General features: G+C 40.5%; 1 protein-coding gene across 1 annotated transcript in view; it reads right to left on the bottom strand.

Moving 5' to 3' along the window:
- Positions 1-14,715, bottom strand: part of RSPRY1 (ring finger and SPRY domain containing 1) — an 86,103-nt gene that overhangs the window by 27,247 nt on the left and 44,141 nt on the right. Inside the window, exons 11-13 of the mRNA XM_006863555.1 lie at positions 4,680-4,791; positions 2,116-2,218; positions 1,628-1,780 (exon numbers count right to left, since the gene is read on the bottom strand). Of these exons, the coding sequence (XP_006863617.1) occupies positions 1,628-1,780; positions 2,116-2,218; positions 4,680-4,791 (368 nt within the window). The remainder of the gene's footprint in view (positions 1-1,627; positions 1,781-2,115; positions 2,219-4,679; positions 4,792-14,715) is intronic.

Raw genomic sequence — 14,715 nt, 5'->3', positions numbered from 1 at the left:
TGGCAGCTGTGTGATGATGTAATGCGACAGTTGTGTGATAATGTAATGTGGCAGCGTATGATAATGTAATGTGATAATTGTGTGATGATGTAAGGTGACAGTTATATCGTGACGTAATGTGGCAGTTATCTGATGATCCCCCATGATGTGATCTGATGTGATAAACCACTGAGAGAATTAGAGGGGGGCACAACACCCTTAATCATAGTTCTGATCTGATGTAAGGTGCATTTCCCTGGGGTTGGCCTTCAACACCTTTTATTTATAAGAGATACAAGAAGAGAAAAGTGAGCAGAGATAAGAGGGACCCTACAATCACCTAGAAGGAAGTGCCAGGATGTGTTCTTTGGATCTGGGTCTCTGCATTGTGAAGCTTCTAGATCCAGGGTAAGATTAATGCAAGATGCATGGAGATCTCCCAGGAATGCTGGGCCTACCGATGCTGAAAGGAGACAAGGGATTTTCCCCAGAGCCAACAGAGAGAGTTAAAAAGCCTTCCCATGGATTTGGATTCGCCTCCTATACTGTGAGAGAATACATTTGTCTGTTAAAACCATCCTCTTATGGTATTTCTGTTATAGCTGCGCCAGAGAACTAGGACAGCTGCCACCCTGACAATGTCTAGTTCTTGTGGAAACTCCTGAGCTGTTCTCAAGCCTTGAGGGCCATCCTGGTGATGTCCAGCCCAGAGTGGCTGCTTGAGCCAAAAAAGGAGCTAGGATTACACCATTATATTACAGATACCTGCTGAGGTATAATGGTCCAGCAGTGGCTTTCCCATGGCCAGTACAGTCTCCTTGATTGCTGAGAGAGACTCTCTTATTGATGAAACACATGTGCATTAGTAACAGGAATACCCTTCCTCACACATGCCAAGACAGCTGCTCAGTTTGGCTCATAGAGTGAAACAAGCTTCAACATGAAGCAATTACCAGGAAGCAGCTGAAGTATTTCCCTGGCTTCAGGCACAGACTGCATTAGTCTTGCAAGGAAGCAAAGTAGATGTTCATTCACTGAGACAATGGACGGTCAAGCACAGGTCCTGTCAACGAAGGGCTGTGAAATTCTATACAAGTGGACATTCACTGTCCTCATGGCTGTGGAACAGTGTTGGTACCTTTGCCATACCACTACAACCAATAGTCTGTGGCAATGAACTCAAGTCTGTTACAAGATGCATTTGATTTCCTAATATTTATGATTTTTTATTTTGACATTTAAGTAAAATTAATTTGTAATGTGTGTGTGTGCTCTGTCTGGTTTTCATACTAATGCCATTCATCTCATAAAAAGAATTAAAAAGTGTTCTTTGTTTCTGGGCTCTGTGACATTTTACATAGCAGTGAAACCATCACAAAGGATTTGGTGGAAATCTTCTGTGAAGTCACCTGGGCCTCATGCTTTTTGAGGACATAGCTCTCAATTTTTTTCAGCAAATTTTATCATAGGAATTATTTTGTTTAGAGCTTTCGTGGGATCTGTTTTAGTTAATTCATTATTTCCTAGAAAGCCAGTGGTTTTACTCAGGTTTTCTAAATTGTCTGTAAAAAGTTGAACACAGTAATCTCATAAATTGTTTGGATTTCTCCTAAGATGCCTGAGAAAGTCTGGAGGTAAGATTCCTTACCTTGGCAAAATTATTTTTTCTTCGGCTGTTAGGAAGGCGTAGTCATTAAAGGTGCTAAACTTCATAGATGGTGGGTATTTGAATGGTTTTGCTCCAAAATTGAACTCACATTGTTGATATGACATGAAACTAGCTGCAGCAAAAAATCCAGATCTACAGAGAAAAATGAGTACTAAAGTCAAGAGACTTGATATAAACCAAACCAAGTTCAAACATAAAGAGGTCCTGGCAGAAAGAGGCAACATAGGTTCTGCTTCCTGACCCCTACAGGTCTGGGGACCACGGAAAACCCTACCTTCAGTTTCCCGGAGCAAACTTGGAACTAGCTTTAGATACGATCTAATGAGTCTCCAGTTACTTGAAATTACTGACTTCCCATCATACTTGTCTACATAAATGAACAAGGATTTTTTTTTTTCTCCCCTCCCTCTAGAGAAAAGTACATCCTATGCATCTGCACACATTTTTCCCCTGGTAGAGTTACTTACACAGTAGATGAAAAGACTTGCTTCTCAGGAGGCAGCTGGTTCCCATTCAAAAAGAATATCATTTGCTTTTCATTCAAGTCTAAGAGAAAGCCCACGGTGTCTCCTAGAGGAGGGAAGGGAACACTGTCAGGATAAGGGCAGGCCCCACCAGGACTCGAGGAGTGGTGCTTCCAGGGCACTGGAGTCAGTCTGCATCACCAGTCAGGGACTCAATAGGGCCACCTCCCTGACTGTTTCTAAAACTGAGCTGAGTCTTCCACACTGATATTCTAATGTGCCAGTAACAAAACATGCTGCCAATCCAACAATCTTAAGCCATTGATTCTAAGATTCATTACAACTTCAAAGACATCAATTGAAATGTGAAAAAATCAACAAACCAAAGCATGCATTTTGGGGTCAACGGAATATGGTGAGATTATAACCCTGTGCGTCTTTGGCTCTCTGGTGCGGTATAAAAGTTCTTAAGACAACAACTGTCAAATACAAAACAAAGCAAATTCATCTTTGATTCCCAAATAAGATAAAATAGAGATATTTTCATTTCTGTTTTCCCCAGCGATTGCAAGGAAAATGGACGCTCAATCTCTATCAGTGGAGGGAAATCTGGTGATAAACAGCAAAAGCCTTAAAATTCTGTATCCCTTTTGCCAGAGATGTTTCACTTCTAAAGCTTTATCCTGAGAAAACCTAGGTTTGTAATAATAGTAAAAAAGGCAAAAATGTAAATGCTCAACAAGAAGGCACTGATTAATGAGTCACAGTTATAAGTACATATTGGAATATTGAGAACACTGTTAGTTAATTTGGTTTGCTTCCATACGATAAGCACTGGATTACGAACCACAAAGACCATGGTTTGAATGCATCAGCTGCTCTGAGGGAGAAAGATGTGGCTTTCTGCTCTATTAAACCCTAATCAGGATTTGCTAATGAGTCAGAATTGACTCTATGGTACTTAACAACAACAATCCAAATTTTTATAGTAAACTTTTATTACATCAGTAATAGCGTTTAAAATTCTTATTTAAAAAACAAACTAAATTACTGTTGAAGGCAGTGCCTCTATCTTACCCCAAAGCCAAACCTACTGTGTAGAGTTGAGTCTGACTCATAGGGACCCTACCAGACAGACTAGGACAGCCTCACGTGGGTTCCAAGGCTGTAATCTTTATGGAAGCTGACCACATCGCTCTCCTACAGAGCACCTGATGGTTTTGAACTACTGACTTTTGGTAGCAGCCCAGTGATTTAAGCATTGGGCTACCAGGGGCTCCTTGCTTCTATCTTCCATTCTGCTAAATGAAACAATTTTATGTCCTTTCAAGAACTTGCAGGCCATTAAAAGGAGGGCTCATACTGGCTTTTTGGGTTTTTTCCCTTTGTCACACTATGGATTTAATCACGTGGAGCTGTCCCCACAGAGCAGTGGTCAAGTTCTAGCTCTCCTAGTATGCCTGGAAATTCAGTTCACACTTATGGTCCATCAACTCATAGCTGGAAACCGAGGGACACTTAGAAAAGCAGCTGGGGGCTAACTCCCATACTGGAAAAAATAATTCCTTCTATGGAGTCCTGCTGTGGCGCTGTGGGTTAATGTGCCAAACTGCAAAGCCGTTTAAACTGCAAGGTCGGTGGATCAAGCTCACCAGCCGCTCCTTGGAAACCCTATACAGGCTCACTGTGGGTCAGAAACGACTTGACAGCGCTTAACAGCAACAGCAACAATGTCCTACCATTCGTCCCTACTTCCTCAGAGTGCCATGGGACACCAGAGGGCCCCCAAGAGCACCCCTTCTGTGCAATGGCGCTGTGTCAGGAAAACCTTGGTCACACTGCATTTAGTTGGTGGAAAGAAAGACTCACTAACCTTACTTCTTAAGTGTTTAACAAACCAACTACATGACTCTAAAATCTTCCACTGAGAAATGCTTTCATGGATCTCAGCTCTCAGATACTGCAAACTGGAAGAAGCAAAAACTGAATGTGGCCAAAAGGTCATGGTATTGATAAGATATACAAGGGGGCATCACAATGTTCATGAAAAAAATGCCATTATCTTTTCATTCCAATTTTCCATGAACTTTATGAAGCCCCCAGTAGTCCAGGCAGCCTGTACCACTGAAGCATCTGAGTCTAGTGTCTGGATAGGGAGGAGGCTAAGCAGACGAGTCTGGGGCCAAAAGTGCTCTCACGTCCTCTCTATACATGGCTCTGGAGGTGCCTAGAATATTGTCACCAAACAGTGTCTATTTCACAGGACGAGCCTCAGTTTAGTGACATTGTCTTTTCAGTGTCCCTGATATCCCCATGGGGTTTTGATTCAAAACAAAAATCAACAGAGTAAATGAGAATACAAATGCATTTGCTACAGAAAGGGCTCCACCAGAGGTGAAATGATCAGAGGAACCATTATGTCCATGGAAGGGATAAAAATGGCTAATAGTATCCGTTTTCACATTTACCCTTCTTCCATTCCATATTTTAAGAACACTAGAGGATGCCTCATTATAACCAGAAGCCCTACTGCAGACGGTACGTTGGGGAAGGAGATGAAGGAGTACCTTCTTTCCAGCACGGATGTAGGTGAGGCTTACTTCTGGCGTTGTACCAGATCAGCTGCCGGCAGCCATCGTATGCACAGGAGTAGTCATCGTCCCCAATGCCATAGCCTTCCTGCAGGGAGACAGGGTCCAGGAGATTAGCAAGGTTTTACCTGCTCTCATCTGGGGAGAGAGACTGGGTCTTATATAATCATTAACCCAGCAGCTGGAAGTCTAAGTGTTTTAGATGAAGGGAGGGTATGGGATTCATGGGGAACACCAAAATTACGACCGAGCGGCCTGGTTCCCAGGGAGTAGATAATGACTTCTCTAAAAAATACTAACGGAGTGCCTCTTCTGCCCCAGGTGCATGCTCCTTCATGTGATTCTCACCGGTGGCACAGGCTGGCAGCGTTACTCCATTTTAAGAGGAAACAAAGCTTCTGAAAGGTTAACCACCTTGCCCAAGGGCACATTATTAAAAGAAGCGGACCCGAGTTTAGTGCTAAATCTGGATTCAGGATCAGTGCTCTTTCCACTTCGCTGCTGCTGGGTAAATACCTTTCTTGCATGGAGTAGTCTTTAAAACACCCCAGCACTCACGGATTTCCAAACTACAGTTAAGAGGAAGGCTGCAGTGGACAACTGCCGTTATCGGCACTACCACTGACCGTCAGGTCAGTTCCCATGGGCGATTCGCTAACAGCTCCTCTGCAATCAGCTCAGCTGGAGCGCCACACAGGTCCTGTATAGCTGCTGCTTTCAGCATACACTGCCTTTTCATTATTTCGTAGCATTCTTAAAATATAAGGGCGGAGGGGATCTTTAGAGGAGATTTTGAGCACTTATATGAGCTCTGATAGCGTAGTGGTTACAAATCGGCTGTGAGCCGCAAGGTCAGCAGTTCGAAACTACCAGTTGCTCCGCGGGAAAAAGATGAGGCTTTCTGCTCCCGTAAAGATTTACAACCTCAGAAACCCTGTACAGGGTCGCTATGAGTCGGAATCGACTCCATGGCACATAACAACAACAAAATATGAAAGGCAGTCGGGTAGCACTGTAAGATAAGCATTGACTGTTAACTGCAAAGTCAGCAGTTCAAACCCACCAGAAGATCCCTGGGAGATAGAGAGGTGTCCTGCTCCTGTAGAGATTTACAGCCTCGGAAACCCTATACTAGGTTGCTACAAGTCGGCATTGACTCTATGACAGTGAATATACAAAAAAATAGAAGAAGTAGAAGACGTATGCAGATCAGATAACTGCTATCTTGAAGGATCAAGGGTGAAAAGTTTGAGTGGAGAAAGGGATTGACATTATGGTCATATCCACAAGACAGACATCAGGTCCTGGTAGTGCCTTGCTTGTTCTACAGGATAAATAATGCAGGTAAGGAGGCACTGATCAAAGGTTCCAATCAACTACTTGGACTAAAATCTACAGAATTTGGAGGTGTGTTCTCCAAAGTGAGGCTTCTGAATTAGCTGTATTGCTGTTGCTAAGTGCCATCGAGTCAGTTCTGACTCATAGCAACCTTGTGTAGGGTTTCCGAGGAGCAGCTGGTGAGAGTTTAAACCACCGACCTTGCAGTTCAAACTAACCTTGCCATCCAGTGCTTATCATACAGTGCCACACCAGCACTCCAAGTTAGCTGCAGGCTTGCACTATTCAGACCAGTCAAGAGTTAGGTGAATTTGTATCTAACAACCTTTAGGGAGAGAAGCTCTCCAGTCTATCAGAAAGAATCTCTTTGCTATCTCTTTCAAATCAGCAAGTACAAAACTTAAAAATTCAGGCTTTGGGGCATGGGCAAAAATGTAAACAATTCTTTTCTATCTTTAATTTCTACTGTTTAGGAAAGTCCTTAACAGAACATTTTAAAGAATTTCCTAGAAGACTGCTAGTCACCAAGACTGGGTAAAAAGCAGATATCATTCTTTATTATGCATACTTTCTATGTCTGGGAGAATTCCACCACAGAGCGGCACTGTAAGGCAAAGGAGAAACGCACATAATTTTAACCACAAATCTGTGTCTGTAGATTTATGAAGTAGATACTTCTACAAGCAGAGATGCCCTTTGGGAGTCTCTTTGAACTTTTGTCTCAGAGAGCCACTTGGAAGCGCTATATCCTCTTTCACTCTAAAAACATTTTCAGTTGGTTTAACTTTGGTTTCTATTGGCTGAGACAGATAAATGAGAGAACCAACTAGCATGCTTGTTATTTGAGGTGATAATTTTAACTGCCTGTTTCCAATCATGTATACTTTAGTAATGGAAACAATACTAACAGTAAACCAAAGAAAGTGTGGAGTCATTCAGGAAATACTTTTAATCCCTTTCCCACATGTCCTTTTTTTCTGCTGTTCAGCATCCCAACCCCCTTTTTGTTTTGGGGGTATATGAGACGCTGGGTCCTGCCTCCCACTCTGGAACTAAAGTGACAGAATATGATCTAGGCGCAGCTAACTGGACCCTCCATCAGATACTCACTATGGTGCAAATGGCCCTACAAAGAGAGATGGTTAGGGTGGACTCATGGGGATGGGGGTGGCGGGTAAGGGTGGTGGTGGTGGTGAGGTGGAATGGTGCCTGCATTCTGGCTAGACCATTCCCCTAACACTGTCGTACTTCCTGTCTCTTGGCCTTCTGCAGTTTCCTTGAAGCCTGTCTAGTTCTCCAGGTCCTCGACAATTCTGAGAGCACCGCCCTCACCCCACAGGCTGCCAAGTCATTCCTTCTTATAGTGAGAATCATCGTATCCAAGATAGGATGCTTCAACAGAAGGCGCATGGGCTATGGAGTTTGAATTCTGCTCCAGTATTTGATAGCTAGATGGTTTGGGGGAAGTTTATTAACTTCTTTGAATATAATTTTCTTTAACTTTAAATGGGAGAATAATACCTTTTCAGATCTTCAAAAAGATAAGAGGTAATATATGTGAAGAACCTGTCACATGGGAGTTGCTCATGAAAAGATATCCTATATAAGCCAAAATGATACAACCTTGCTTGGTAGTAATAAAGAGGACTTAAAATACTGAAGATCAAAGACTACAGCCTTCAGTATGGATTGCATTTCAATGTAAAGACAACAAAAATACTCACTACTATACCAATAAATAACATCATTGATAAATGAAGAAAAGATTGAAATTGTCAAGGACTTCATTTTGCTTAGATCAATAATCAACACTTATGGAAGCAGCAGTCAAGACATCAAACAATGTATCGCATTAGGCAAATCTACTGCAAAGGACCTCTTTAAAGTGTTAGAGAGAAAAGAGATCAGTTAGAAGACTAAGTTGTGCCTGACCCAAGCCATGGCGTTTTCAATCACCTCATATGCATATGGAAGGTGGACAATGAATAAGGAAGACCTTAGAAGAATCTATGCATTTGAGTTATGGTTCTGGAGAATATTAAAAGTAGCATGGACTGCCAGAAAAATAAAGAAATTTGCCTTGGAAGATGTGCAGCCAGAATGCTCTCTAGAAGCCAGGATGGTGAGATTTTGTTTCTCATGCTATCAGGAGGGACTAGTACCTGAAGAAGGACATCATATTTAGTAAAATGGAGGACATCATATTTAGTAAAATGGAGCAAAAGAGGAAGACTCCCCTCTCTAATGAGACAGAGTGACACAGTGGCAGCAATAGTGGGCTCAAATGTCACAATTGTGGGGAAGACGCAGGACTGGGCAGTGCTTAGTTCTGTTGTGCATAGGGTTGCTATGAGTTAGAACCAACTCAACAGCACCAAACAAAAATGTACCCTTGGAAAATCACTTCTACCAACACCTCATAAAAATACACAAGCTATATTGTAGGTAATCAGAATGAGAATCATTTTTAAGCTTTTCAATTTTAATGATCTGTCTCTGAGCCGAGCAATTTGATCATCTTCTCAAAAGTAATACCTGTGCAGTGAGAGTTAAAATAAGAGGGACTGGCAGGAGAGACCGCAATGGGAAAATAGTGGATGGGTAGGTGGGAGAGCCTGAGAACCTGCAACAAGCTGGAGCCATCAGAGCATGAACCAGAGAAAATGCTTCTAGAAGCAAAGATGAGGGTGAAGAATATTGGAACATCAGCAGGACCAAACTCATTCAACAAAAGAAAGTTCGGGTTTCCTGATAACCAGAAACTTAGGGAGTAAAATTTAAAATCTCTTTTTGGAAATGTCTTTGACCAAGACAAATGATGTGTTTTATGATTGGGGTGTGGGGAGGGTGTAAAAGGAACAGTTTCCTTTTTTAAAGAAACTGTCATAAGACTATCTTTGGAGCTGCTTTCTTTCTTTTTTTGTTTATTTAGATTTAATTAAATATGGAGTTGTACAATAATAAACAAGAGTTTGAAATTCAAGGTCGGTCATTTTTTATGTACAGATTTCAAGATATTTGTTAATTTTGTAGTTTCAGGTGATTAGTTTCTAAAGGTTACAGACAGAAAGAAACCAGAAATGGAATCTTAAGAATTGTGTATTTTTTTCAGATATAATTATTAGCATACTAAGAGGGAAGCAAAAAGTTATTGTCTATTTAAACTGGTTCAAAATGCAAGCAACTACTAACTCCCTCATTATACAAACTGTCTGGCTCCCAGGAATACCCATATAGAAAGGGAGGAAAAATTATATAAAATTAAATACAACTTTTTTTTTAATGAACATTTTTTTTTTTTCGGTTTCAAGTCATAAAGTAGTTTTTGCATTGCTATCAGTAGATACAGATGCTTAACTCTTTAAAAGCAACTATTTAAAAATTTTTAATGTAAATTGTTGACTATTTGAAATCACTTGCTTTACCTTCCTGGGTCATATCTACCTTTCGTATATTGCTCAAATATTTAACGTTTTGTTTTATGAACACTCAAATGTGAAATATATGAATATGGGAATGAGAAGATTCACTTTTATCAAAGCAGGTAAGTTACTAATTGGTGAAATCGAATTTGAATTGACCTTACTACAAGACTTCTTACTAAGTGTATGTGTGCTAGCCAAAGACCACTCAAAAGCACATTTTAGACATTAAAAAACAGAAGGAAATAAAATGCAGTTTCAAACATGTTATGGAATCTCTGACCATATATACTTTGTTTTGTGTATTGTGGGATTGGTTTTTGTATTGTGTATTTTTGTTTTGTTTTGTATATGAACTTTTCTTAATGTGACAGATACACTGTCAAAAGTATAGTCACAAACAAAAGAAACATAAAATGTAATGATATCCTTGAAAATTTCTCAATGTTAAATTTGGAGGATGCTTCAGATTGTTTTATTGGTGGCAACTGCTGGCTGAGTGCTTTTAATAGGTACAATAATAAACAACTCTAGACACCTGGTAGCGCAGTGGTTACGAATCAGGCTGCTAATCTCACAGTCAGCAGTTCGAAACTACCAGCTGTTCCATGGGAGAAAGATGAGGCTTTCTGCTCCTGTATAAGATTTATACCCTTGGAAACCCTGTACAGGGTTGCTATGAGTCGGAACCAATTCCACGGCACATAACAACAACAACTCTAGACACCTGGTGTGGCTTTGTGGGTTACTGCACTGTACTGAAAAGCTGGTTTGAACTGCAAGGAAACCACAGTGCCACAGCAAGTGTCTAGAAACCCTATACAGGGTCACTACGGGTAGGAACTGACTCAACAGCACAACAACAACTCTAGAGAAGCAGCCTGACTGTTGTATGCTCCTAATACTTTGTTCACTTGCATTTAAGTTTAGAATAAGTCTCTAGTAACATAACCGAAATGTATATAGAACTATTAGTTCTTACTTACATGACTTAATTATATCAAGATATATGAATTTAACTTTTACTTTAATGTAGGTAAACTTCCCATTTTTGCTAATTTTACTGTTTGTTAAGATAGTAATTTTCCCTTCTCCTGTACATTGCAAAGTATGAGTATTCTGGAACACTTAATTGTGCTCCTGAGGAATCTGTATATGGACCAAGAGGCAGTTGTTCGAACAGAACATGGGAACACTGAACGGTTTAAAATTAAGAAATTCTTTTTTTCTTTCACCATACTTATTCAACCTGTATGCTGAGCAAATAATCTGAGAAGCTGGGTTTTATGAAGAAAAACGTGGCATCAGGATTGGAGGAAGGCTCATTAACAACCTGCGATATGCAGATAATACAACCTTGCTTGCTGAAAGTGAAAAGGACTTAAAACATTTAATGATGAAGATCAAAGAGCACAGCCTTCGGTATGGATTACATCTCAATGTAAAGAAAACAAAAATCCTCACCACTGGACCAACAAACAGCATTCTTATCAATGGAGAAAAGATTGAAGTTGTCAAGGACTTCATTTTTCTTGGATCAACTATCAACACTCACGGAAGCAGCAGTCAAGAAATCAAACGACATATTGTATTAGGCTAATCTGCTGCACAAGACCTTTTTAAAGTGTTGAAGAGCAAAGCTGTCAGCTTGAGAACTAAGGTGCGCCTGACCCAAGCCATGGTGTTTTCAATAACCTCATATGTACGATAAAGCTGGACAGTGAATAAGGAAGAATGTAGAATTGATGCTTTTGAGTTATGGTGTTGGAGGAGAATATTGAAAGCGCCATGGGCTTCCAAAAGAACCAAGAGATCAGTGTTGGAAGAAGTGCAGCCAGGGTGCTCCTTGGAAGTCAGGATGGCCAAACTTTGTCTCTCATACTTCGTACATATTGTCAGGAGGGACCAGTTGCTGGAGAGAAGGATATCATGTTTGGTAAGGTGGAGGGTCAGAGAAAAAGAGTAAGACCACCCAACAAGATGGATTGGCAAAGCGGCAGCTCAAGTGTGACAACAATAGTGAGGTTGGCCCAGGATTGGACAGTATTTCATTCTGCTGTGCGTGAGGTCACTATGAGTCAGTACTTACTCGATGGCACCTAACAACAACAACAATATATTATTTTCTTGACCCAAATGAAATATTTAGCTCAGGTCAAGATAGGAGAGAGAATAACTGAGATTAATATCTTTACTGGAAATAGCAATAAATAGTGAAACACATACACACACAAAGCTGGACTACAAATCTTTAGAAACTGGGTGGATCCCAGGAATGACTTATTCTATAAAACCACACCCTGTCTGAATAGGCAAAAAAAAAAAAAATCAGAGGCACAGAACAATGCCTATTTGAAGCAAAGTTATGCCCACATTCTCAGGATCCTACATTTAGAAAAAGTTACATCAGATTTTAATGATTTCTAACAGGAACCAACCAGTATTTAGATCAGGAAAAATGTTTTGCTTTGCTTCTTTTTTTAAAAAAGAAAGAAACCATTGTCTATCAAGCAATTTGAATGGTAGGAAAACATTAAGCCTGTTATGGAGCCCAAAGGTCTATTACTACATGGCAGATAATAGTGTTTCATCTACCATATAATAAATTGCTCATGAGCCAGCTTCCCTACTGGCCATTAAAGAAAAAAATTGTGACACTCAATCTCAGATATACTTTACCTAGTTCTGAGTGTGTTGCTACCCAGTGGGGAGAAAATTTCTATATTGTAGCTTTTTTCCTGGAGAAAACCATATTTTCTTCTAGTTCTGCAACAACTTTTCACTTTCAAGTGAGGAGACTAACCTCTAAGATTCTCCCCATTTTCCAAATGCAAAGCACACAATCATGGTAGACTAGTTGTGTTAAGATAGTCCTATGTCCTTCATTTCCTTGATTTCAGTCTGTTTTTTCATCTGTAAAGGGGAAATACTGACACTGGAAAGTGCTCTGACAGATGGCACTCAGAAACAAGGATGCTCTAGAAATGGAGACTCTTTTGAAGTCCTTAAATATCATCTTTAGGGCATGCGTCAGTGAAAGCAGGCTGTCAGGAACGGGTGGTGTTATCTGCTTCATATCAGGACTCTGATATGAGAGGTTTACTGAGATTATTCTCCAGCTGTCCATGTGGTACCACAACAAAGCCCATGTTTCCAGGTTTTCATTCAAGGGCCCAGTAGGTGAGGAGGCCCTGTGTTAGGAAAGGTTCCCATCACAGCAACGATGACTGGGGTCTAGTTCACCCTGGAGAAGAGTTTAGAGCTGACCTTTCCAGCGGTCTTTCCTCCAATCGTCTCTTGAACCCAGGCATTTCTGTAAAATGCCATTCATGATCCCTGGGTGCAAGATACCTTGCCAAGGTCACTTTAAAAACTGCTTATAATAGGTAAGTTTAGTTTCACTTTGGCGGATCACTTCTAAGACCCACCTCAACCTGACATACGGGATTGTTGTTGTAAAATGCCATCGAGTCAGTTCCAAATCACAGTGACCCTGGATAGGGTTTCTGAGGAGCAACTGGTGGGTTTAAACCGCTGGCCTTGTGGTTAGCAATTCAGTGTGTATCCTACTAACAAGAAGACAACCAAAGGGGCTTTTCCCAGTTCAAAGGGTAAAAAAATCATACATACAAAAATATTCCTGATTGAAACTGGATTAACTTCCAAATTTTTCCAACAGAAGAAAGCCAGTTGGGCTGGGTAATTAAAAAAAAATTTTTTTTATTAAGTGCTGTCGAGTCAATTCCGACTCATAGCAACCCTGTATTGGGTTTCTGAGGAGCAGCTGGTGAGCTTGAACTGGCTAGGTACTAGCGAAGTGTAAACTGGCAGGAATTGTGCACTGCAGGGGAGGGAGGGCCCCCAATCCCTCTCGCCCTCGGGAAGCAACAGTGCAGTCCTGCTTACTCTATTGGGTCTACTTTTCCCTTTAATATTGCAGCTTTCTGTAATAAAAGAGAAATACTACACACTGAAAATAAATGTGCCTACTAACTGCAACAACAACAACTAACTGCAGGGTGAAACTGAGAGAATTCAACATTCAGTATTTTATGAAAAGAAGAGAATTCCTACAAACTTCTTAAAGGTAGAAATTGTCATTGTTCCTAATATAAAATTATGAACTAAGCCAAAGAAGGGACTGAGATTAGAACAGAGCCCATAAACACAAAAGACACGTATACTTCTAGATAAAAAATTAATGTGAATTTAGGACTGCAAAGTTTTCAGTGACTAATTTCTCAGAAGTAGACCACCTATTTCTTCTTTCTAGTTTGTCTTAATCTTTAAGTTCCACTGAACTCTGTATACCAACAGTGACCCTGCTGGTATATGAAATAATAATGACATAGTTTCCAGCATCTCAGCAACATGCGAGCTACCATGGTAATGACAAACTGACAGACAAGTGGGGGAAAACGCAGCATTTCTGAAGCTGAAAGAACAGAAGAAAAATTCTAGCCTTAAGTTGCAGTATTGAATGACTCTAAGGAGCTCTGGTAGCATAGTGGTTATGAATCGGGCTGCGAACTGTAAGGTCAGCAGTTAGAAACTACCAGCTGCTCCGCGGGAGAAAGATGAGGCGTTCTGCTCCCGTAAAGATTTACATCCTCGGAAACCCTGTACAGGGTTGTTATGGGTTGGAACCGACCTGACAGCATTTAACAACAACAACAACAATGGCAAAATAGTCAATGACACAGGGAGCATCAAAAGAAGATGGAGAATACATACTCACTGTGCCAAAAAGAATTGGTCTATCAACTATTTCAAGAGATAGCATATGATCAAGAATCAATGGTATTGAAGGAGGAAGCTCAAGCTTCACTGAAAAGATTAGTGAAAAACAAGGCTCCAGGAGTAACAATTGGAATGTTTCAATGAACTGATGCAGTACTGGAGGAGCTCCCTTATCAGTGTCAAGCTATTTGGAAGGCAGCTACCTGGCCAATCAACTAGAGGAGATCCATATTTATATCCATTCCAAATAAAAGTAACCCAACAGAACATAGAAATTATTGAACAATATTATTATTAAATGCAAGTAAAATTCTACTGAAGATAATTAACAGTTGCAGCTACTGCTGACAGGGAGCGTCCAGAAATTCAAACTGGATTCAGAAGAGAATGTGGAATAAGGGATAAAAAATGATGATGCTAGATGAATCTTGGCTGAAAGTAGAGAATACCAGAAGATGTTTACTTGTGTTTTATTGACTATGCAAAGACATTTGACTGTGTGGATCTAAACA

The sequence above is a fragment of the Chrysochloris asiatica genome, unplaced genomic scaffold (assembly GCF_000296735.1).
Source record: "Chrysochloris asiatica unplaced genomic scaffold, ChrAsi1.0 scaffold00055, whole genome shotgun sequence".
NCBI lineage: Eukaryota > Metazoa > Chordata > Mammalia > Afrosoricida > Chrysochloridae > Chrysochloris > Chrysochloris asiatica.
This window is presented reverse-complemented; position numbering and strand designations above follow the sequence as displayed.